At 40.7% G+C, this 26,091-nt stretch overlaps 1 protein-coding gene across 5 annotated transcripts in view; it reads right to left on the bottom strand.

Annotated features, from left to right (window-relative positions):
• Window positions 1-213: 213 nt before the first annotated feature.
• The window catches only part of ARID4A (AT-rich interaction domain 4A), a 52,966-nt gene continuing 27,088 nt past the window's right edge, over window positions 214-26,091 (bottom strand). For 2 of the 5 annotated variants that reach the window (XM_065063211.1, XM_065063210.1), the window contains exons 12-25: window positions 19,612-19,684; window positions 16,686-16,780; window positions 16,441-16,538; window positions 14,860-15,088; window positions 12,013-12,263; window positions 10,044-10,241; window positions 8,822-8,906; window positions 8,457-8,658; window positions 8,183-8,245; window positions 5,959-7,089; window positions 5,222-5,326; window positions 3,845-4,060; window positions 3,464-3,610; window positions 214-2,038 (exon numbers count right to left, since the gene is read on the bottom strand). In XM_065063211.1, coding sequence (XP_064919283.1) covers window positions 1,935-2,038; window positions 3,464-3,610; window positions 3,845-4,060; window positions 5,222-5,326; window positions 5,959-7,089; window positions 8,183-8,245; window positions 8,457-8,658; window positions 8,822-8,906; window positions 10,044-10,241; window positions 12,013-12,263; window positions 14,860-15,088; window positions 16,441-16,538; window positions 16,686-16,780; window positions 19,612-19,684 — 2,997 coding nt within the window. In that variant the 3' untranslated portion in view covers window positions 214-1,934. The remainder of the gene's footprint in view (window positions 2,039-3,463; window positions 3,611-3,844; window positions 4,061-5,221; window positions 5,327-5,958; window positions 7,090-8,182; window positions 8,246-8,456; window positions 8,659-8,821; window positions 8,907-10,043; window positions 10,242-12,012; window positions 12,264-14,859; window positions 15,089-16,440; window positions 16,539-16,685; window positions 16,781-19,611; window positions 19,685-26,091) is intronic. The other 3 variants (XM_065063213.1, XM_065063212.1, XM_065063214.1) reach the window with 3 other exon arrangements.

The raw sequence follows: 26,091 nt of genomic DNA, 5'->3' as shown, positions 1-26,091 counted from the left end.
AAATTTACTTCTTAGATAATCTTAGGAAATGTGACCCCGTGTTATTTCCTTTCAAATGAGTGTTACTTTTTATTCACAGCTATTGTTAGATTAACAGTAAAAGTTAGCTCTGAAAAAATGCTTTACAACAATTGATGGGGATTAATTTTCCTATTTAGTTAAGCCCAGACATTTACAAGAACAATCACTTAAATAAAAATAGAATATAAAGCCTATGTTTAAAACATGGCCTTTATTAATGCTGTCTAGAGAGCTCCATATTTATCTTACATTGAAATAGTTCTGCTTTGCTTAAGAAAAGACAGAAAAAGTGCATTTACAAGAGTACTTTTTCTTTAATTTTCTGCGAAAATGGAAGGAATTGGAATCACAAGTTGACAAATGTAAAATGAAACTCCAAGAAACATCGATTTCAGTAATGCTAATGCCATCACTAGTGTTTCGTTCTTTCTGCCGTGTGAACCAGAATATCCTGATATACAGTCTAGAGCATCTATGTTATTACTCTACAGCATATTAAACACAGAAAAAGGGGTGAAGAACCCCCCTCAATGTACAAACATGAATAAAAAAATCGATAAAAAAATCACTTTTATACATAATGTATATGCAAACTGCTTTAAATACATGGTTTTGGAAGAGTTATTTACAACGCGCCCGTGGGACAATCCACAGACCAAGCATACACAGTTGCTTTACTTTATTGTTGCATCTCAACTCCGGGAGATATAAATTCATTCGGCAGTACAGCAAACGGTAAGAACTCGCGACAAAAGTATCTTAAGGGCAACCCAAAGAAATTCGGTTCCTCAAAACAATGTAAGTACTAGGACTGCCAAAGTTTCCAAATAAAGTCATAGTTGAATCCAGATGCCCGTTGACAGATGTAGGATGCGGAGGATACGTAGACAGACCCATGGAAACACGGGCACGGCTACTGGGTAAAACCTCCGTAAGAGCCGTAACTGAGAAGTGTATTTTGTCGAAAAAGTGAACTAACCTAGCGCTTTTTTTTTTCCAATTTTATTAATATTTTAAAAAATACATAAAAATACAACATCCAATGTCTGAATAAATATATTTAACAAGTCGCAAGATACCTTATTTTACACAAAAATTTCAGCTTTAGAAATCTTGTTAAATAAGTTCATCGTTGTTATATATTTCATTTTTCGTCTTTTTGTAACAAAATAAAAACTCTGAAATTACATAGAAAAAAGACAAAATATTTTTGTCAAGGGATAAGATAGTCCACTGAAAACCTATTCACAATTCCACTGTAAACATTAATAAACATTAAAATATTTGCATAATCGTGTGCTCAAAAATCCTATAAAAAGTGGAAGACTTCTTACAACTGTAGTTTTCAGTCAACTACACTTCCTTTCACAATTTATTTTGTCCCATTTACACCTTTAGAACTGGGCACATTGCTGAACACGTACTTTGGCAGTTCTGTATGGCAAGTGCTTCCACAGAGAGGAACTCGTCACCGAGAGCCGACGAGCAGCTCGGTGAAAGTGCAGCAGGTACTCGATTCTTTCTGATAACGCTCGATGTCTGCTCGGCGCACTTTCCCTTCCTAAGATCTCCCTAGAACACCTGAACGCTTCATTGGACATTGCAAATTTGATAAGTGCCCTTTCTCTGCATTAATAATAATAATAATAATTAAAAATAATAAAACAAAAACAAACACAATGACAAGCATGTCACATTGTGCCTACAAACCTTCAGTTACCAATGAGCTTAATTTCTCCGAACAGTAAATTAAATGAAGGGAGAGGGCGGGAGGGGAGAACAGGTACAGTCCAGCAGTGGAAGTGTGTACAGAATATACTTGGCAATGTCAAACCAGTTGAGTGCTTTCTGTGGCTGAATTTCAGGATTTATGTCCATGGCAGCAAGTTGCTGGCAAGGCAGAGAAATGGGTATCACCTGCATTCGACAGCGAGCACATTTTGCGGAGGAGAAGATGACGATGGGCTCATTCCAGTGTCCGATGAAGCAGATGACATGGACGCTCCTGTATGTGACACTGAATACGTAAAACAGATCGGCATCAGATTATCAGAGGATGTGTCAGAATGAAGGTTTGTTTGTTAGTTATCAGTTTGTTTAAAAGACCCCAGAGACACGGCACGGTGACGGAAAAATCGATACATGCTTTTTGTCAATCACTATCACTGCTATATCCATGTATTTATCTTAAATAATTCAGATAAACTGGATGAGTGACCTTACCCTGTCTGCAACACAGACCCATTGAAAAGACAATTCAGATGAGTCCTTATGCTGATTGAAAACTCAGACCCAGCTTGAAATACAAAGTCCAAGTAATAAAATGGCCAGTGACTGTTTTTCACAGAATCCCAGAATGTCAGGGGTTGGAAGGGACCTGGAAAGCTCATGCAGTGCAATCCCCCCATGGAGCAGGAACACCCCGATGAGGTTACATAGGAAGGTGTCCAGGCGGGTTGGAATGTCTGCAGAGAAGGAGACTCCACAACCTCCCTGGGCAGCCTGGGCCAGTGTCTGGCACCCTCACTGAGAACAAGTTTCTTCTCAGATTTAAGTGGAACCTCGTATGTTGTAGTTTGAACCCACTGCCCCTTGTCCTATCACTGGTTGTCACCGAGAAGAGCCTGGCTCCATCCTCCTGACACTTACCATTTATATATATATCTACATTAATGAGGTCACCCCTCAGTCTCCCCTTCTCCAGCTCCAGAGCCCCAGCTCCCTCAGCCTTTCCTCACACGGGAGATGCTCCACTCCCTTCAGCATCTTGGTGGCTGCGCTGGACTCTCTCCAGCAGTTCCCTGTCCTGCTGGAACTGAGGGGCCACAACTGGACACAATATTCCAGGTGTGGTCTCCCCAGGGCAGAGCAGAGGGGCAGGAGAACCTCTCTGACCTACTAACCACCCCCTTCTAACCCACCCCAGGTACCATTGGCTTCCTGGCCACAAGGGCCCAGTGCTGGCTCATGGTCACCCTGCTGTCCCCAGGACCCCCAGGTCCCTTTCCCCTACACTGCTCTCTAATAGGTCATTCCCCAGCTTATACTGGAACCTGGGGTTGTTTTTACCCACATGTAAGACTCTACACTTTCCCTTGTTATATTTCATTAAATTTTCCCCCGCCCAACTCTCCAGCCTGTCCAGGTCTCTGATGGCAGCACAACCTTGTTAGGTTCAAGTTCTGAAAAGCCACAAACATTCCTTCTAAATATCTATATACAGAATCATAGAATCATTTCGGTTGGAAGGGACCCTCAGGACCATTGAGTCCAACCACAACCTCACCTAACTCTAGCACTAAACCATATCCCATAAATGGGATAAACAGGTGCTAACACTTTTTTTCAAAAATACTGTCAATTAAAGTCAAGTTGCTTTGAGTTGTGTATTTTCAAAAGAATTAACGTATCATGGGAAGCACACAGAAAATCTGAAAGTTACCTTCTCTGTCTTTCTTTTTTAATCGTTTTCTTCTCCTGTCTATGGTTGCTACTTCTGACTTCAGAGACATGTAGTATTTTCTTATTTCCTGTAGTTTTTCTTGTAAGAAGGAAATCCTTTCAGTGCTGCTCATATTGTCTAGTTCATCTTAAAAGTGGGAAGAAAAAAATAGCTTAATCAAGGTCATTTTCAACAAATTAATGCAATTCTTAAGAGTATACAAGATGCAGCATGAAAGATAACACACGTCCATAACTATGCCATAGAAGGCCGGTACTTAATTTAGAATCCCCAAATTTGCACGTTTTTCTTTCAGGACAAATTTTCTTGTAAATTCCCTCTAATCAAGTCTTAAAGAATTAAGTCTTAAAGAATTCTTACTGAGCTGAAAACTCCATTTGTACACTCGAGGCGACGCATTCTGGTGGTGGTGTTTCTCTCTGTGTTTGTCCTTCTCGCCGTCTTTGATGTGAGGCGAAATCACTCTCGCAGGAGATCGAGAAATCTTCTGGGGTTTGGATGCGTTGATGTGTTTGACGGGAGTACATTTACTGGAACTGTCCAGGACTGGAAGGTCCTCACTGTCACTACTTTGTCCTGCAGCAAGAGAAATGATTAAAAAATGAGAATGCTTAAAAAAAAATGACCAACCTTGACATGTTAAAAATTGTTATAATCAGAAAAAATGATTGAGAAACAACTGCTCCTTCTTCCTCAGAAAACTCAGAATGCGAAGAAAAATCAGATTCAATGTATAAACCTTATCAGGGGTTGTACTTGATTGTACTGGTCGTTCATGCAGGAGAAGCCAAGGCCTGATTAGGCCTTTAGTTAAAAAGCAATAGTCATTTTTTTTTAATAGAAGCAATAAAGAAGCTTATTAAAATCTTAGAGAACTGATTAACTATCTCACATCACATATTTTTTCATTCTAATATAAAGCAGACACGAGAATCCCTTTTTGAAAGATTAAAACTGTATTAATATAAGTAGGTAGCACTTGATTGCATGTATTTACCAAACTACTTTACACGTATAACTAAAGGAACAGTCCTGACACGTGACTAAAAGCATAAAAGCTTTAACATGTAAAGTTTAAGCTGATACATACAAATATTTTACATTCCCATATGTCTGAATATTGCATGTCAGATCACTCATGTTTTAGTTTGGTATTTAAAAATCATAACAATGCTGCCACGGGGTCTAAATATATTGACTCATTCGATACAATGATGACCAAAAATGAGCTACAGAAACACAAATATGCAGATTTTGATAGCAAGTTAAAAGAATCACATACTTGAGATAAAAACACGATTCCTTTGGCTGAAAAGTCATTATTTAGCATCAAGCATTTTTGTTCTGTATGTCACAAATGTACTTTTTCCCATGAGAAACACCTGTTGTAAGACTTTAAAGGAGATGTTTCTATTCAGAACAAGCTCCCCTCTCCCAAATTCATAACCAAGCCAATATATAAAAATCAGCATCATGGCAGATAACTGCTAATATACACAAGTATTGAAAGGTTTTCTTAACTAAGTAATTTAAAATAGCCAAGAGATTTCCCAGTAATCCTGCTACCATGCAGCTGGTAAGTGCCCTCTGGTCAACAGCCAATCATCGTGATGAATAATAATGAAAAATCATGAAGAGGAAATCGCATCCAAGAGAAATAAAGGGTGTGAGAACAGCAGGCCCTTATACATGTTTATAGGACAGAACCTTCCCCCTCTCCCCTCTCCAGAAACGTACCTGTTCCATTCTTCTCATTTTTGGCTGCAGCACTTGTTCGCTTTGGAGTACGCTTTTGTTTTTTCGCCAGTGTTCCACTATTGCTATCACTGGGTCTTTTTTGACCTAAATGACGAAGAAAAAAAGAAAGACACCTCAAATATTTCTGCTACTTTTTTCTTAATAAGCGACAGGTGTCCAGAAGAGGCTACAAAGATGGTGAGGGGTTTGGAGGGGAAGCCGTATAAGGAGCAGCTGAAGTCACTGGGTTTGTTCAGCCTGGAAAAGATAAGACTAAGAGGAGACCTCATGGCAGTTAGAACTTCCTCACAAGGGGATGAGGGGGTCAGGCGCCAACCTCTTCTCTTTAGTGACCAGTGACAGAACCTGAGGGAATGGCAGGAAGATGTGCCAGGGGAGGTTCAGGTTGGACATTAGGAAAAGGTTCTTCACCCAGAGGGTGCTGGACACTGAACAGGCTCCCCAGGGAGGTGTCACAGCCCCAAGCCTGACAGTGTTCAAGAAGAGACTGGACAACACCCTCAGACACACGGTGTGACCTGTGGGGTGTCCTGTGCAGGGACAGGAGCTGGACTCGATGATCCTTGTGGGTCCCTTCCAACTCAGGACATTCTGTGACAAAGGAATTTAAAATCAGAAGACAAAAGAAACCAGCAATTTTTAGCAGAGTAACATCAGACTTTAGGTGGCTTCAGAAATCGTGACAGCAGAGCATAACTCTTCCCCAAAACGCTCACCTTTCTCCCCGATCTCTCTCTCTTGCACGGCTATGCTACAATTGCTCGACGTCGTACTGGCCTCAAATCCATTGGCAGACTCGCTTTCACAGAGACCTTCTTGAGACTCTTCGGCCATGCTGTCCACTTCAATAGTCAGGTCGCTCTCGCTCTTGATACTGCGCGACTCATCCTGGCTGAGAGTAAGAGGCGAGGCCACGGAAAAGCTTGACGGGACGGCGGGGGGTAAGGAGGACGGATTTGAATTTGAAGCATTAAGGTCAGGCTTTTCTGATATTGTGTCTTCATTACTGCTCTTCTCCTTTTCATCCAAGTCATCCAGGTCTACTTCGTGGCAGAGCAAAGTTTCAGGGCCGATCTGTGGCATCGTGTCATCTTCATCTTTTAAGGGAACGTTCTCACGTTCTTCAGACGGACGTTCGAAGGTCTCGTTCCTCAGCTCTTGGCCGTGTTGAACCGATTCTGCCACCAAGGACGGCATTTCCTCGTGTTCAGTTCTGATGGGCTGCTCGGCGTTCAGCCCTCGACATTCCTCTGCTCCGGTACATTCACTGGTCCTCTCCTCAGCTACAATATTTGGCACTTCCATCTCACTCTCTCGGCGATTTCTCTTCTCAGGCGACGCCTGTTCCAAAGTTTTCCTTTTCAAAAGCTTCTTATCTTTTGTAGAAGGTTCTGTTTCGCTTTCAGTAGTGCTGGAAATTTCTTTACAGTCCAAGGAAGACATGTCTAATCTTTCAGGTTCTGTAAGAGATTCATTGGCCACTTCTTCTTGGCTTCCTGGTGAGATCTTTGCATTCTCTAAAGGGGGATCTTTTGTCTTGCTCCTCCTCCCTTTTCCTTTAGGTGATTTTTCAGCTTCTCTTCTGATTTCTTCTCCTTTGTCCGTCTTATTTCCAAAAAGCTGAACAATTTGTTCATTGTCTTCAACTTCCAGTTTCAGTGTTTCTAATGGCTGTACTTGCGTCCTGTCATTTTCTTTCAACGCATGAGGAATCTTTGGGTTTTCTTCATCTAGCTTCTCATCATGTAATTTTTCACTTTTTTCCAGTTCTGAACTTTCTGGAGAAAATTCTTCATTCAAATTCTTTTCAGATGACTCATCTGCTTCGCTGTCAGACGAGCCAGAGTCTGCAACAAATTGTCAAGAAAAGAAGGACATAGCACCGTAAATCACCAATTACAACACAATTTCTTTTTTCAAGCACACAACAACTTCTTTTTCAGTCATCTATGGTATTAACATCAGTTTACAATAAACAATGTCATACTTAAGAAATGCTGTGTTATTCACCACGCTTATTACTGTTCTCGTATTTACTCAAATTTTCTATGAAACGACAATAGTTGCAGCACTATCAGAGTTCAAGGAGCATCTGGACAACGCTCAGATGATTTAGTCCATGTGTTAGTCCTGTGAGAAGCAGGGGGTTGGACGTGGTGATGCTTATGGGTCCCTTTCACCTAGAGATATTCTATTAATCTATCATTCTGCTACTGCTACTTGCCAAACGAGCTGATATAAAGGAATTACATAGTTTTACACATTCCCCTGATCTGGTATCTACCTGTGGATATCGCCTCCCCCACCCGATATTACACAAATACAAACCCGAGATTGTTCCCTTCCATGCACTCCCAAATAGGAAAGAAAAAAAGATAAAACAAACAAACAAAACCACCAAAAAAACCCCAAACCACAAAGCCAAAACCCTTCCACACCACAATATGGACATTTCATTGCTAAACTATTGTACGAATCACGCACCATATACAGAGCAACCATTATTACGTCACCAGAAGATTATTCAGGGACCTGTACTATAAGGAGACAATGATTTCACTTCAGTTGTCCACAGAGGCTTGGAAATACCAAAAATATTGCTGCCACTCGTCTATAATTAACAACTCCACTGGATGATGTAGTTCTGAGGTTGAGGACTTAATTACCCCAACAAAGACTATCATTATACCGCTAGATTTGGTCTGTTCAAGATTAGGACTGAAAAGCTCTGACTAAAGGATCTGGAATGAACTGCGCAATCATTTCCACGCCATAGCTGTTCTGTGAGCAAACTGTGCTGCTCAGCAGTGTCACCTCAATTCCTTCCTCAATAAAATCCACAGGGAGATAAAAAAAAAGGAAAACAAATAAACAAACAGAAAAATCAAACCTCTTTTGAAAAGGTACTGAAAAAACCTCCAAAGCATACACAGGACTCACCGTTTGATCCTCTATCAGAATCAAACATTCCTGAGCTACGTCTCGTCTGCCTGCGAGGTGTTGCTAAAACCAAAATCGAAAGCATTAATTTGGTTGTAGAGTAAAAATCTGTGCCAAAAATGTATTTTCTTATATCACTTGCACACTGACGGGTTACGACGGGCTTTAAAGCTGCTGCCAGCACTGCGGTCGCTGCAATCGTCACACAAACGCGCTGCGTCCCGTCAGTGTTTACATGCACGGCCACGCCAGAACGCGAGTGCACCAGATGTACCTTCTGTTCCGTTTGGTAACGGTGAGGAATCTGACAAGTTGATCCGCGCACTCCTGGCTCCTGATTTACCTTCGCTATTCGGCGTTTTGGATAAACCGCAAGAGGTGTTTGATGGAAGAGTGGATTTCAGAGGCGGTCGCCCACGCTTGGATTTCTGTTTCTCCTCATCCTTCTTCTCATCCTTTTCACTGTCGTCTTTATTCTGAGGGGAAGACAATGAATTCCTATCAAGAAGTCTCACTGCTGATCATCAAACCTTCTCCTCATTTTGCTCTACGCTTCTATTAAAAAACTAGACTGTGGACTGAATAACTTTTTATGATATTAAGTATTATATACAAGGAACTTATTGAAATAATCATTACTTTTGTTTTTTTCTTCTGTTTTCTCTTTGGTCCTCCTTTATCCACAGGCCAGATAATCCGATCAGCTTTCACCCATTCATCATATCTGAAAGCGAGTTAACAACATAGTGGAATCACTACATAGAAAAAAGTAGTTTGCAATATGAGGATTAAAAGACTGAGTTACAGAAAATATTTGTCAAACAGAGGTAGGAAAGCAGAGCATATATTTATAAAACATGTGGTATCTGGCATTAGGAAGATTAATTACACTTCTAGCCCATAAAAAACCCCATGAGATGGGGGAATGGAGGTGCAAAGTTCCCCGTCTCTTGCTGGCAAAGCACTGAACTTGGGGGCTCAATCAGCCGGAACGTTTGTTGATTCTTTCACATCGTGCTCAAAATGTACTTTTTAAGTTATAGCAACAAACAGGATGAGATTCTGAATAGCACAAATACACTACTAGCGCTCTTCAAAATCTCCTGTGTTATTCATAAGGGAAAAGGATCCATGTAAGTATTTGGGGGATACCCCCTCCCACATAAACTTCTATCTTGCCACATAAAGAAATTTGCTTAGTTTACTTTGGAACTTATGGATTTGGAACATCTCACACTATATACCAGAAGTGTTCTATTCTCAAAAATGATCAATTTTATGATATTTTCGTCTACATAAATGCTCTTCTAAACAACCACCATAAAAAGACATCTATAGAGCAGCACTGAACATTAAGCATGGCTGCCAAGAGAAGCATTTGATGATTTTTTTATCCTGTAGTTGTTTGCTGCCCAGCCCTCGCTATAAGTAACAACCCTCTTTATAATCAACATTCAATACAAGAATAAGCTTTGTTCCCAAAATCTCAGTGCTTGACACACTTAACTGTAGATGTTTTCCCCATCATCACTGGCTCCTTAATTAAAAAGTCTGATAGTGCTACCACCAGCTGACGCAATAAACTCTGGGGATACTCGTGTGAGGAGCGGGGATTACTCACTTTAAACCAGCTGGAAACTGAGAAACATATGAGTATATTCTGAGATTCTAATGCAACAGTGACATACCATGAGCAAAATTACTAACACTGAGAAGTCTAACGCAGTCAGACCCCATTACCACATCAATAATTCAGAGTGGGGTCAGGTCATTGATCAACTTTTTTCTTTAAAGCAAAACTCCTTTTGCGAAAAAATCCTTTTAGAAAACACAGAAACGAAAGGCAATTTGTTATCCTCACCTTACATTCCAACCGTAGTAATGAACTAAATATAAAACTTCTCCATCATCAATTTCTGTGCTTTTAATACTGGCTTCATAGATTTTTTGAGTCTTTCCACGTCCATATTTTACTTTCACTTTGGTTCCGGTCAGGCAGGGTTCTGCGTCCTCCTCATCCTCTTCACCTTCTGATTCGCCTTTGTTCTCCATTTCCTCCCTGCAGTAAAGTGTATTTAAAATGCCCACTAATTAGTGATAATCAACGTTCTAACATTTAACTAGTGTAGCCACGCTACTAGAATAGAAAAGGACTGCAAGAAAAGAATTGTTTCATTTTCTGCATCCTGTGCTGACTCTGAAGCTTGGACACAGCTTTTAAAATCAAGAACAGGACTTAGAGACAACAGGAGTAAGTGCCAAAAATATCCAGAAAAAAAACAGATGGTATTTTAAACACAATTTATTGGGTGTAAAACCACCTCAAAGCTCACAGGTTTATTTTGGTTTTGCTTTTAATGAGTATTTTGATAGTAGAAAAAGAGGAATAAGTTAACTTGATTCCTAAACGGGACAGGAAGAACTAACTTCAGTTTATAGAAGAGACTTAATTTAAACACAGCATTACAGAAAAGACTCTTTCTCCCACAGTTCACTTATTAGGCTGCAGTTTACTAACAGCACAGTGATCACAGTGATCCTCTCCTGGATGCAAACACCATTCAATTGAAAAAAAACCCCATATTGATTACAACAGTGTTTAACCAAGATTCGAAGCGTCTACACAGCTCTCATTAGTTATATCTACCTCTTATTATAGCTACACCCAATATTTAATTATTCTACTTAAAGATATTTTCAACAATTACAATCTAACCTATTTTTATCTATGCTTCTCTCCCTATTTTATAGTGAATTTAGCCTAACGTAAAAGTTAAACTACAAAAAAAGTCTCCAAGAAAGAAAACGCTGAAAAAGACTCTGGGTTTACTTTTAATGAAATATATTTGGTAGCCTTCAGTGAAAGAAGGTACCCACACTGCACGTTCATTTGAGGCATTTGTGCATCCTATGGTGTTCTCCAAGATTATTTTTCTGGACTGCGCAGTCACACTTTCTTTAAAAGAACTGTGTATGTTTCTCACTCTTCAAAGGTCTTTAGAAGAAAATACACCATACCCCATCAGGCTTTATTCAGTAGCAACTTTTGTCTACATGTCTTCGCCACATGGACAAGAAAAACAAGGTAGGAAAGGCAGCTTAAACATGTGAGATACCACCTGTGACCACAGCCCAAGTTAACTGAGAAGAGGTCGAGTAGTGATAAACTGGTTGCCCGGTCACGACTCCTTTGCAACCAGGACTATAAATCTAATATAACTTGCCAGTCTTGGTCTCTGGATGCTATTTTCCCTTGACCCTTCCAAGTCTCTCCATCCCCTCCTCTTCAACCCACCTCCAGGTTTCATTCCAACTCCCTCTTTCCTTCTCTGCTTTGTTAGCTGATCCCCTTCCTGCCTACGATACATCAAGTAACAATGAAAACACGCAACCTGTAGGTTCAACAGCCATCACTAAACAATTAAACAAAAGCATGGGAGCAGAGGGGCCCTCTTTTCCATTCATATTTCACCTGCTGCCCAGAAAAGTCTGCCCAAACAGTCGCTCACCATCCAACACACCTGTCGTACTTACAGCCCAGTCTGTGCGTCCTAATGTGATAAAACATCAACACAAACTTGGCAAGACCTTCAAGAAAATTAAGCTGAAAAATACTGCCTGGCATCTACCAGAAAAAGACGCTTTTGTAAACTACAGCAGACTCTACAGGCTTGAAATAAAACTTCCCTTTTCCTGTCTGGCTGAATTAGGTCCCCAACTTCCACGTTTTAGTTAGTAAAATCTCCAACTTCGTGCATACTCCCGCGTGGAGCGCGGCACAATCACGACACAGACACAGAGGTAAGAGGGTGACACAAGTGAATGTTTACCTCTCCCTCTGCCTCTCTTCTTCCTCGTCTGACTCTTTATCAGAATCCTCCTGTTTTTTGAGTTTTTTCTCTTTTTGCTTTGGTGTACTTTTTTTCCCCAGTGGAGTTTCATTTTCTTTCTTTTCTGTGTTCTCAGGTGTTTCCTCTATTTCTTTGTTTTCTTTGTTACTGTCTTTTAACTTGTCCTGTGTTTTATCCTCGTCACCATCTTTTTTAGCAGGGGTTGTGTCTCGGGCAAGTCGTCTTCGTCCCTAAAACAGAAATAAGATCCGTTTAGTGACTCCTGTCAATTGTCTTCTGTGTAGCTTCTGCAAATCGCAGCTAAAAGTGAAACATACAGTTCTTGTATGAAAGGTTGGAGATAACACCACAAAGCAAAATACTCTAAAATCTCAAGATACAGGCTTAAAGTTTTTTTTTTTTTTATGAAGGCAGGAAGCAAAACAAAGCCATTCTGCTTGGTTTGGAATAAAGAAGATGAGAAGATAACTTTTGAAGGAATTTCAGGACATTCGTTTCACAGAATCCCAGAATGTCAGGGGTTGGAAGGGACCTGGAAAGCTCATCCAGTGCAATCCCCCCATGGAGCAGGAACACCCAGATGAGGTTACACAGGAAGGTGTCCAGTCGGGTTGGAATGTCTGCACAGAAGGAGACTCCACAACCCCCTGGGCAGCCTGGGCCAGGCTCTGCCACCCTCACCAGGAACAAGTTTCTTCTCAGATTTAAGTGGAACCTTTTGTGTTCCTGTTTGAACCGATTACTCCTTGTCCTATCACTGGTTGTCACCGAGAAGAGCCTGGCTCCATCCTCCTGACACTCACCCTCTATATATCTCTCAACATTAATGAGGTCACCCCTCAGTCTCCTCTTGTCCAGCTCCAGAGCCCCAGCTCCCTCAGCCTTTCCTCACACGGGAGATGCTCCACTCCCTTCAGCATCTTGGTGGCTGCGCTGGACTCTCTCCAGCAGTTCCCTGTCCTGCTGGAACTGAGGGGCCACAACTGGACACAATATTCCAGGTGTGGTCTCACCAGGACAGAGCAGAGGGGCAGGAGAACCTCTCTGACCTACTGACCACCCCCCTTCTAATCCCCCCAAGGTACCATTGGCCTTCCTGGCCACAAGGGCCCAGTGCTGGCTCATGGTCACCCTGCTGTCCCCAGGACCCCCAGGTCCCTTTCCCCTACACTGCTCTCTAATAGGTCATTCCCCAACTTCTACTGGAACGTGTAGGGTCTGTTGCCCTGATAGAAAGGGCCAAAATTCCTTACTCAACTACAGCAATAACTTTAACTAAAGGGTTTGTATAGGTCTATGGGGAGAAGGAATCCTCCTTGCAGCATCTCCAATCCACAGCCACCTCTTGATTCCCCAGAACACAAATTTGTCAGCTTTGGAAAAGCTGGAAGTAGCACAATTTTTAAAGGCACTTTGAGCAGCTGGATAATTTCCATCTGGGACTATCTACAACTGGTAACTCGGCCATATAGTAAAGGGTTATCATTTTACTTCTAAAAGGCTCTTGGAAAAGGTCATTGCTTTGCCATCAGAACATTTTGAATATATTATGAATGCAAGATTAATTATTTTGAGACCTTCCAAAGATGAGAGTATTTAAAGGACTATCATAATTAAAATTCACAGTAATGGTAAATACTTTGGGACAACAACAATTCATAAATAGCCGGTGACTGGATTAATAAATTAATATAATATAATATATAACCAAACAGTATTTAATTGTAAACAAATTAAAATAGACAGCACACGATAAAGACAAAAAATTCTCTTGTTTCTTTGTCCTGTCACCAGTTCCCTCCAAAACAACCTGAAATGAACAAACTAACAAGAAAAGCCAATGTCACGGCAGAAAGTTCATACAGCTTGGGCAAAACCCTTGCGGTTAGATAGAAATAGAACAACTAATACAAAGCTAAACTGATGTTTACACTCCATCTTTTCACCTATTAGTTTAAAGGCCACCTACTTGCTTGAAAAGCTGGTTTGCAAGAGGTACTTTAATAGAATTACATGTTAGTTGAACAGAATCCGTACAAATTGAACAATTTAAGAAGTAGTAATTGCTTGTCCTTCAGTAATCACGCTCTATTAAGGAACACAAAATGTCCTTTTAACAGAATTAACAGGAGTGCTACAGAAGCATATTTCAATACCTCAAAAATATTCTTGTATTCTGCATCAGGTTCGGTATCCATAGGTTGATGGGTCACTGATCTTATCTATGTGACTACTAACACAACTCTGACCTCTACAGCAAAGACAAAGGAAGACAAAACTGAAGTGTTCCTCCCTGTGCTTTTGTCTACGCACTGTAAAGCTGCAGTGTCACTTTTATTAAAGTAAGAGAGATTGTGATAAAAAACAACTCGGACAAATGGGTCTTCCTTTGATTCTTAAAGCTGCAGCAGTCCCTTGAGATTCCTGCTTCTTGCTGGAAACTTCCAGATTCCATTTTTCTGTGGAAATTCTCACCCACAACCAGGACTGTCCTGCTGAGTTTTGCTGTTCTGATGATTTAGAGCTCTCAAGAGCTCCCAAGCCATCCCTGAATTGAAACACGTCTGACATCCAACACAGTCCAAGCAAATCCCACGGACTGTTTATAATACGAAGAAATAATCAAAACTAATTCTATTCACAGGTAGAACCTAATTAACAGTTAACAGCAACTCTGCGTTCACAGAGCCCTGTCCCACACTGCACAAGTGCGTCAACTCCAACATGCAATCAGCCCAAGAGGGAAAACTCGTTATGCAAACTGTTCACTATACAAAGAAAGGGGTTTTGTTAAGTGCTAAGCAGAAATCAGTTCAAACTACTTACCCTTGGGGATCTTAGCTCTATTTCTTCTTTTTCACTTTCACTGCTGGAATAATTTTCTTCTGCTTCTTTTTTAACTTCTGTTGGGGGCATTTTTTGTTCCTCTTTCACACTTTCCTCCATTGGTTCCATGTGTTTCTGTACGTCTTCTACCACTTTTGGTTCATTGTGATGGATGGTCCTAAACTGAATGTTAGCGGAACGGCAGTACTCTTCAAAACCATAAAGATACCTATAGACACAAATAAAGTTCCATTCGTATTTCATGTGTTACTTTATATTTATTGAATTGCATAAAAAAAAATACAGAACCAGAGAATATTTTGAAACAATTATGCACACAAGTCAAATGGTGAGAAAGAATCCACACAGGTGTCTCCCACAAATTTAACTCCATCCCAAACCAATTAAGAATTCATGACAGTAAGGCCTAAGAACACGTACAGTGTTTTGCAAATGCATGACAGCTAAAAATCAGCCTAGTAGTAGAATATGAGCGTACAACAAGTCAGCACACGGTCAGAAATCACCAGGCATCAGCTTGTTCTCTGTGCACATACCCTGATCCAGTTATAGGTGAGAAAAATACGAACCCGTTTATTCCTCAGAGAATAAACAGGCAAGTTACAACATGCTACCACGTGCCCATACAACATCATTATTTCCACTGTAAAAACAGCGTAGTACATATTTACCAATTACTCTTCTTATGATACTATTCTCTGTAAAATACAGACCTTAAATACGTGCCCAGTTCAAATCCCATTGAAGATAGTCTTAATATTTTCATCTTCATCAACATTAACATGAGTTGAGTCATTAGTCATCCCTATTCAATCAGTCAAATTTCCTTAGGTTCGAGTCAAGAGAAGCTCATTCTTCCCTTCTACTCAAAAAGCCCAATTGTTTCTTGTCAAACTTCCAGGAGGATAAACAATAACAATAATTTTTATTTAGACAATGAGCTCGAAAAGTGTCATTCCTAAAAGGTTTCCACTTCTAAAGCTATAACACAACTGAAAACCAGAGGTGAGAATATGAACATTTAAGCATTTTCTTCATTACAAGCAGTGATTTTACTACTTAATACTTGTAGCATCCACCATAGCCACGTACATAGCTGTGTCCTAAAGCCATTATTCTACAGATTGCATAAAGATATTTAAATACCCAATCTGAAACATGCCTATATCAATATTTTTCAGGAAGTTAAAGAAACTGGTAAAGAAATTCTCTTTGCTGCACACGGCATCTACAGACTGAGGACACAGTCTGTTCTTGTAAATCGCCATAAACAGCAAAACTGAATTTGCCAAAGCTTTTTTAATTAGTTTCATCATTATACTGCGAAATGGCATCATCACATGCTGGAAGTGAATTCTTCCTGAAAAGAAAACAAGCAGAATTCTAATGTACTAGAGCAACAGGAACTGATGCAGCCCTATGCACTCCTTTCCTCCACCGTTTCAATCCTCAGCACCGGAAGATGCTCAGAAATGTTCATTAACTGAAGAATGTCACCTAATGTTTCACTAAACTATCAAAGGAAAACTGTTTTCACCATTATACAATATGAGAACTTACTTTCTATAAGCAGTTTTTACATTGTAGGAAGCAGCCGAGTTCAAAATCGGAATGCCAAGGTCCATATAAATTTGCTTCCATACAGCACCACTCTCAATCTTTGGAGGGAGGAAAAAGAAAATAAAATGAAGTTTTCAGGGTTTTGTTAACCAAGAACATTCAGCAATGATATCTAACAAAATCACCAGCCACAGCCGTTAGAATGAACAGACATATTTATAGTTCAAGAAACATCCAACACTTACATTGTCACACCCACCCTGCTGAAATACCAGGCGAAAAAGCTTGAAGAGATTGAGGTCCTTGTAGCCCAGAACAGGTGGTTTATTGATAGGAGTACCTAAAGAAAACAAAACCAGAAATAAGAAGTTACCACAAAGAACAGCAAACTGCTTCTTTCACTCACAGAATCACAGAATCGACTGGGTTGGAAAAGACCTCAGAGATCATCGAGTCCAACCCTTGGTCCAACTCCAGTCCATTGACTAGATCATGGCACTAAGTGCCATGTCCAATCTCAGTTTAAAAACCTCCAGGGACGGTGAGTCCAGCACCTCCCTGGGCAGCCATTCCAATGCCTGACCACTCTCTCTGTAAAGAATTTCTTTCTAATATCCAGCCTAAATTTCCCCTGGCAGAGTTTAAGCCCATGGCCCCTTGTCCTATTGCTGACTGCCTGGGAGAAGAGACCAATCCCCACCTGGCTAGAACTGCCCTTCAGGTAGTTATAGAGAGTGCTGAGCTCAGCTCTAAGCCTCCTCTTCTCCAGACTAAACAACCCCAGCTCCCTCAGCCTCTCCTCATAGGTCTTATGTTCCAGTCCCTTCACCAGTCGTGTTGCTCTTCTCTGGACCCGCTCCAGCACTTCAATCTCTTTCCTGGACTGAGGGGCCCAGAACTGAACACAATACTCCAGGTGTGGCCTCCCCAATGCAGAGTACAGGGGAAGGATCACTGCCCTTGTCCTGCTGACCACGCTGTTTTTGATACAGGACAGGATACCGTTGGCCTTCTTGGCCACCTGGGCACACTGTTGGCTCATGTTGAGCTTCCTGTCCATTAGTACCCCCAGGTCCCTTTCTGTCTGACTGCTCTCCAGCCACTCTGTGCCCAGCCTGGAGCGCTGCAGGGGCACAATATTTGATTACTAGTATCTTTCTATATTTTAAAAGCTGCATTTAATAGTTCTAAGATTTGTCACAAGTCAGTAGTTTCCAACGAGTAATTAAGGCGTCTTTTGAATGCAACACTTATTTCTGGGTGGTTTATCAGCATACTGGCACCAGCTGCTGGAGAACTATGATTTCTCTGCATCCTTTTCAGGTTTGTGCAATGTTGGCTGCATCCCACTGTTCCTCTCACAGCCAGAACACCCAATGGATGCTGGAACATGGCAATGTGCAAAGAGATTAATTCAAAACAGTGTGGTCTGAAAGGCACGGGGAGGAAGCAGAAATGTTGGATTAGAAAGAGCTGCACGGGTAAATTGTCAGAATGTGAAAAAACACAAAGCCCAAACAGCATATAAGTATTTGGGACAGTTCAATGATATAAAGAAGAATAACGATGACAAAAGGAGAAACCAAAAGTGACTTGAGACAAGTGGCTGCATATGTAGATTCCTCTGTACTCCTCTTCCCTGCTGCTCCTCATCTTCCTTCATCTTCATGCAATTATATTTGGCATCATTAAAATAATTTGATAGGATTTTGGGAATACTGTCACAATTCCATGAATCAAAACATTCACATTGAAAGAACAGAACGTAGAACAAATCTGGTGGGAACAGAAATCTTGCTATAAGGACAGAAAGCAGAAAAAACCCCAACGTAGACAGGCAGGGGGAAAGACCCAGTCCTGAAGAAGTCTGTACATTGCTCAACCAACACACTAGCTTAAAAAAACAGTTTCTGGACTGACTCTTCAAATTCAGTGCACAAATCCTTTCTTCTTTTGCTTCTGCAAGTCCCTGACATGATCCCTACTTGGTCTGTAGTCTAAGAGTGCTTAATGGAGTGAGGACAGAGGCAAACAGAAAAGGGCAAGAATCAGGTTACTAGAAAGGAAAGAAGATTTCGGATTATTTCAGCAGCATAGGGATTTTTTTTGCTCCGATATAGCTTCTTATTCCCTCAAGGCATGTTATTCTCCAGGAACACTGGTTATACACAGGAGCCCTCAAAATTACACTGGATGAACTCCAGTATGCTTTTCCGTAATACAGGATCCATTTCTAAACCTGTGATAAGCACTGGCAATGTCAACCAGTCGTGGAACTGTTCTTTTACCATCCTGTGGTCTAGAACACACCTACCGTCAATAGGGATGCAGAACCTCTCCTACAAAGGTAATTTGATTTTCCCCTCCACTTTAAAACCCATGAAAACTCCATAGTTTAAAGGAAAAAAATAAAGTGGAAAAAATAAAAAAGGAGTGGGGGAGTGTGCAGCCACGGAACAGAAAACCTTCCACTTTAGTGTCGGTCTCATCACAACTGCAAACGTGAATGGCTTACACAACAGTTCTCCCCAGTCAGCAGGTACATCCTGCTCTCTACACATCATCGCACATGCGCTTTCAACGTATGGCTTACGCCAGGACTTTATTCCCCATTTCTAGCCATCTCACCTAATTCTGTAAAGACAGACATTTAAAATATGCTGTTTTCTTGTTTTAGCTGCTGGACAAAGAATCTTTTAAGTTGTCTCTTCAGGTGAGTATCACCTGCACGTGGTTCAGTCCATTCCGCAACGAGCCCTGAGGACGGTGCATCTCCCGTCCTCTCACCGCCCACCAACGGCCTCCTCAGGTTCCAGCCCCGATGAACCGTAGCAGAGCTCCCAGCCACGTTTGTCACAATAAGAAATCAACCAAGAGCTTATTTAACAGGGATTGTTAACATTAAAAAAAGGTTTTATGAAAGCAAAACCAAAAGAAAACACCTCAGGGAGGATTTTAGTTTCCTTTGCGCACTGGAAGCACAGCTGCAACGTGAAAATGGGGAAAAGCGTTCTTACTTGTACCAGACTAGCTGTTACCTTTACTCATGGACTTAAGAAAATGCTTGTAATAACATCCATTACATTTAAAAGCAATTTTTAAAGCCATTAAAAAAGTGGGTTAGATATTACAAAACAAAATTTGAAGCAACCCAAAAAAAATCAGTGTTACCTCTGTCTTCCATAAACTTGTAAAGCTGCTGGAGGAAATTGTCCCTCTCTTCAGGATCAAGCTCTTCCTCAGGCTGTGAAAACAAACGCAGTCATAATGAAAACATGAAATATGCAAAGCAATAAATTATTTGTACAAAAGCCTAAGAGCAAGAACTAAAGCCAAACCACTTCCCATTTGGCCCTGCACCCATATGATGGTGAAATATGCAGAAAATAAAAGGGACTGGGGAGACTGACGTACACACCTGGAGAGGAGAGAAAGGAAATGCAGGTCAGGAAAAGCCTCAATCCGTGACAAGAAAGGACGAGCGCGACCCTCACAATGAAAACAATAATACACTTAACATATTGTCCTAATACAGAAAAGGTTTGTTATTTACAAGACTGAAGCAGTTCACAGATACTCTGTTTTTGTGGGGTTTGTATGTGTGTGTGGTTTAGTTGTTGTTATTTGGGGTTTTTTTTACTCATCTTCCTTATTCTAACTATAACTAATATTGCAGAACAATTATTTCTCCAAATGTTTTGATGCTCCAGACAGCATTCATTTTGTGATTTATCTCCAACGCTCGATATTTGGAAACACATTTACAGTCACTTCCATAATCCCCTGAACACACATCTCCATAATTTATTATTACAAATTCCTTAGTTTTATCTTTACGACTTAATCCCTAAAGAAACAAACGCTTATGAACTTTACAGCAATCAGTCTACAGCGTGAAATAAAGATTTGATTTTATGCGGGTGGAAAATATGAAAATAAAGTACATATATTTGGGGGGAGGGAAATAATTTCTACATATACACATATATAATGGAATTGTAAGATGCTAGGAGAGAGCAGCAAAAATAAGTCTTCTCCCTGCAATGCTTTACATATGCCACTTTCTTCCTGCCAGCCTGGCAATCACAGGGATGGCTGGTTTGCACAAGGAAGACCGCAGCTGTCTTGAAGAAAAGACGTACAGTACGTGTCAAAAAATCTTACCGTCACGTTATTAAAAATAACAGGAAAAGTCACCGGCAGTTCCAGAAGGAAACCAGAACGGCAATTTCAATTTCAGCCGTCTCTGCGTTCTGTAAACTTGACGCTTCAAGGCGTGAAGAGGGGCAGGGAAATGTAAATGTATGTGCTACCGCCGCCTTCACCAGCGATCTGCTCAGCGTCGGAATGAATCGCAGCCCTGCCCGCTGCAGGGAATTCTGAGCTTGAGCCCAACGGGGATCGCCCACCATCCGACAGACACAGGATCTGTTTCCTTATTTTCCTATTTTTTCCCTCGGGAAATAATTTGAGGAAATTAAATGAATAACCGCAACGCTGTAGAGCGTCAGTTACCATCTGCTCATACGGCATATTACAAGGATTATATAAAGAGAAACAGTTACCTATAGAATTATTTTGTTCTTCCAGGTTAACAAATGATCCATTGCTATAGAAACCAAAGCTTTTTTCTCTCCATTTAGCCTGCAAACCAACTTCAAGATCGAGAAATTTCTACCATGTACTGTAATGTTTACTGATTAAAGGCCACACGACGCAAACTGTACAAACTAAATATATCTAAAAAAGTAAACATTCAGGAATATTTCTGAATAGTTGAATTCAAACCATTTCTTTCATGTGGGCGTGATGCCAAATGAGAACTGTAGGTCGGAACGGCAGAAATGTAGTTTAGACATAGCACACTGCAGACGGAACGTTAACCATTTCATGGATACCAGGTATGAGAGGTGACCCGAATGAGACCCGTGTCACCAAGGAATAAATCCTGTATCAGCTCTTGCAAACTCTTTTTCTGCTACTGGTCATAATGACAAAGATAAATCCTTCGTGTGGTTATTGCAACACTAGGATAAATGGATTTTTATAAGAGGCCAGTTTTCATTGCAGTTATTTATAATTGGACATAATGATTTCCCAGGAGTGTCCACTGTTCTGAGTTAAGAGTTTTATTTTAAATACACCAACCATGATCTAAGCTGCTGCATCAGTGACCTTAAAAGCTGCACCCAAAGCAAAGAAAACACCTGAGAAACATTGATGTCACAACCTGTCATCACCACCAGGGAGTGACTAGAGAGCTAAAACTCCCAACAGTCTTCTGAGCAGGGACAGGGCAGCGCTGCTGGGTCCAAAGCACTTCTGGCCAGACGCGTACGCCCATTTTAGACTGGGCATAACTAAGCTCACAGTGATCACAGAATCCCAGAATGTCAGGGGTTGGAAGGGACCTGGAAAGCTCATCCAGTGCAATCCCCCCATGGAGCAGGAACACCCAGATGAGGTTACACAGGAAGATGTCCAGGCGGGTTGGAATGTCTGCACAGAAGGAGACTCCACAACCTCCCTGGGCAGCCTGGGCCAGGCTCTGCCACCCTCACTGAGAAGAAGTTTCTTCTCAGATTTAAGTGGAACCTCCTGCGTTCCAGTTTGTACCCATTGCCCCTTGTCCTATCATTGGTTGTCACCCAGAAGAGCCTGGCTCCATCCTCCTGACACTCACCAGTTACATATTTATAACCATTAATGAGGTCACCCCTCAGTCTCCTCTTGTCCAGCTCCAGAGCCCCAGCTCCCTCAGCCTTTCCTCACACGGGAGATGCTCCACTCCCTTCAGCATCTTGGTGGCTGCGCTGGACTCTCTCCAGCAGTTCCCTGTCCTGCTGGAACTGAGGGGCTCAATTCTTCAAAATCAGTTTTCTTAAGAGAGTTCTGTCTCTCTGATTCATTTTTTCCTACATAGATGTTGCGAGAAAGGGAGACTGTAGGTAAAGACAAACCCAAGTGAGAGGCAAAACAATATGAAATTCTGAAGCGGCAGGAGTTCAAAATTGAGACCTTTCTGCTGTTTGCCCACCACCCAGAACTAAATGCAACATGAAGATTTTTGTTTGTTTTGCTGAATTGCATTAAAAAACAAATAATCTCCAAGATGTGCTCTTTTACTTAAAATTAAAAAGCTGAAATTGTATGGGTTTGAGATTTTTTTCCTCCTTTCTGACTAGCAGGTCACATCAGTTAGAGAACATTGCAAACAGTAAAACAATGCATTCAGCGGTGAACACAGGATCTCTGTATCATGGACAAACTTCTTTCCCAACTCAATATCTTATTGTCTTCCAATTAATACAGTGGTGAAATTACTTTGTGAAATTATTTTGAGAATAACAACCAGCAAATAAGCACAACATAACCCCCACAGAAATATGTAGAAAACTCCTAACTTGCTTTGCTTCATGTGGTTTCAAGGCACTTCACTCACCATCAGTTTTGCCCCTCTCTTTAGCATGATTTTAAACAAGAATTTAGGGCTGTTATCCTGACTCATTCTTTACAGAAAGATGTTAAAGCTTCTGTGGAAACTCACCCATAGAAGAGAGAGCAAAAAGGATTAAGTAGGTTATTTTAGAAAACAAATAATTAGTATCTACTTACAAGCCTGTAGCACCATATTCTCAATCAATATGTGGCTACGGTACCAGGGACAAGTCTTTCTTTTATGTTATTAATAGACTGACAATACCTTAAACTCTTCTGTGAAATAATGCAAGATAAGGGGAAGAAAAACATGTACAGGATTTGTGGTTCAGAAGAGTTTATGATCAAGACAAGCTGCCGGAATGAGAGTTAACATAATTACATTGTTTTAAAGTACTTAAATGAGTTTTCATCACTTGCACAGTTGCTTTCTGACGCCCAGTTCGAACACTAATTAAGGAAATGAAAAGAATTAAACTGATCGCAATAAGTTAACAGCTCTACATCATGTGGAGATGAGAGCGGTCTGAAAACGTTGATTTCTACCAAGAGGAACCAGGAATCCAACCATTCTTCAACAGCGACTCACTCCAGAGCTGCGCCTCGGTTTGCAACTTCTTCGCTTCTCTTTGAGGAATATTCTAAGAACGCCTGTTAGCATAAAACGGTGAGCAATAAGCCTTCTTAAACAACATTTGTGCATGGCGTGATACAGGCCATGCTTCACAGTAGCCCAAACTCCTACAGATACACGCACACACGAGAAGGATGACTAGCTAATCAATCTTAGCTATTTTTTCAAGGCTCTTCTGCATATTACACATCACAGCTGCTTAGGGTTTTTTCAATCTATGTAAATGAAGCACTTGTTTCTAGATATGATGCTTCGTTAACTTTGAAATTACTGTATTCCTGTATTTATTTTTTGGAGTCAGCTTTTTCAAGGTTATCTGAAAATACACATAGGTTGCAACAAAAATGGACAATTCATGTATCATTTTATGTGGTCTCCCGCAGTCATTCATAGAAAAGACTTAATGGGAACCCAGAACTGCTTTAAAGCAAAAGAAATATTTTAATAGACGACTACTGACCATTTGTAGGAATCTTAAGCCTCCTAAAACACGTCACAGACTTCATATACTCATCCATTCTTCACGCTGAGAAAATATTTTGTAATGACTTATCACGAGAACTGAAATCCTTCCTTATTTGCAGAATAGGCATATTGGAAAACGCTTCTGGTATTTTCCCTGCTCAGCAACGTAAAGCAACTCTGACTGATGTTTCCTCATGACGTTGCGATGTAAGAACACTAAGAACTTTAAATGAACGCAGACTATTAATCCTACCAGAGACACATCCTTCAGGTGACTGTCAGAATGAAGACTAAGTGAAAATTCCTCTAATCACATATTAGAGGTGCTGCAGCTGTTTCTTCAATGAGAGATGGAGACCGGCCGGCTAGAACCTTCCCTGAACATTTTTTGCACGTTCGATTAGTGGGGGGGAGACAAGGAACTGCTATTAAAGTGATGTAGTTAAGTTGGAAGAGTCTCTCAAAGATGGTGTTATAACCAATTCTACAGGTAAGAGAGAAATTCCTTTTTCCAGCTCTTGACTTTCTAAAAAAAGATAGAATTTCAAAACTTGCAAAATTCAAACTCTAAAGAACAAATATCTTACTTTTAATTTTATGAGAATGTAACTGTTAAGAACACATACAGAAAATATACTTCAAATACTGCGTGTTAAATGATGATTCTGTTAGAATCAGAATGGCCTACAGGGAGGCTGAGACACAAAACCAAATGTTGCCTACATGCTCCCTTGTAGAAAGGGGACTATTTGCCTATTTAATCCCAAGACACAAAGAGGTACGATTTCCTCCCTGACAGAACAACTTCAATACAAATAAATACAGTAGTATATATAGCCTGATTTTTAATAAATGTTCCAAAACCTTCCATTTCTACGTGGAGATACTGGAGTTTAGATTTTCTCCTTCCTTTTAGCTGCAGTGCATTCTTTGACTGCCAAATGCACCCTTAAAACCCAGTTCATTCTCATATTCCGACACGTTGAGAACTGGATAAGAATCAAAAGCAGTATTCAGATTTTTACCTGGATTCAAACCAATTGCCTGATCCTTTAAATTTTCATCTGATAAAGAATTTTTCTCCATAGCGCCTCCAGAGTTTTCCAAAGAGTTTTCGCAATTATTGCCAAAAACCCAACAATTTGACCATGTCAATGACAAGCAGTCTCCACATTTTCCTCCCCTGTAGCCAACCCTGGACCACACGATTTACCACCGACGAGGAGTCGCTACTCACCACCACCATATTGGTTCCCACTCCTTTGCTTACAAAAGATGTCAAAGAACAACCACAAAAAGCCTGGAAACCTTGTTGTATCAATTCTATCGTACTCTTATGATGCCATGAAAGGCAGCGCAATTAGAAAGACAGTCTCTGTCAAAACAAAGTTACAGATGTTAACCCAGCTAACTGGAAAAATGGTTGGATCTATTATTACCGGCTACAGCAGGTCTCCCTGCTCCATTATCATTATAAAAGATACTACTTCAGAAAAACAGGATCCAGAATTGGGCTTTTCTCACTGACTTCATGCTCTCATTATATATGAAGAAGGCCTGTGTACATTTGATATAATGAAGGTCTGTCAGGGCTGGTCAGGCCTCGACAGCATTTTAAAAGATGGGGGTGGGAGGAGAAAAAAGGCTATTAAAACCAAAAATCTCACTCCCATCTTCAATAATATTAACAATTTGCAGTTCTAAAACAAAAGGTCCACTGAGAATGTTCCGGCAGAGGATGGACAGAAGCTGTTTTGACCTTGATTAATAATGGAGAAACTCTACAAAATGCAAATGCACAGATTGAGTAATTCCAACATTTGTAGTCAAACACACACAAGGCAATAACATTCACTTGTCGATTCCCTCCGCAAGCAGCATTACTGCCTTTCTAAGGGAAAAGAAACAAGAAATTACGGTAAATTCCTTAAGTGCTCTCTAATTGTAATATCTACCATGGCCCATAATTAGAATAAGAATATCTACAGTGACAGCTGCATCAGGAATTTGCTTTAATGGGCCGGAATGACAGTTCTGCTCTGACATAATCAAAAAAGATTAAGGTCTGTCCTCTGCTATGTAGCTTCAGCATCCTGATGCTCACCTTATTTTTA

Source organism: Columba livia, chromosome 5 (genome assembly GCF_036013475.1).
Source record: "Columba livia isolate bColLiv1 breed racing homer chromosome 5, bColLiv1.pat.W.v2, whole genome shotgun sequence".
In the NCBI taxonomy this organism is placed as follows: domain Eukaryota; kingdom Metazoa; phylum Chordata; class Aves; order Columbiformes; family Columbidae; genus Columba; species Columba livia.
Note: the sequence above shows the minus strand (reverse complement) of the source record. Positions and strands in the feature narration are given on the sequence as shown.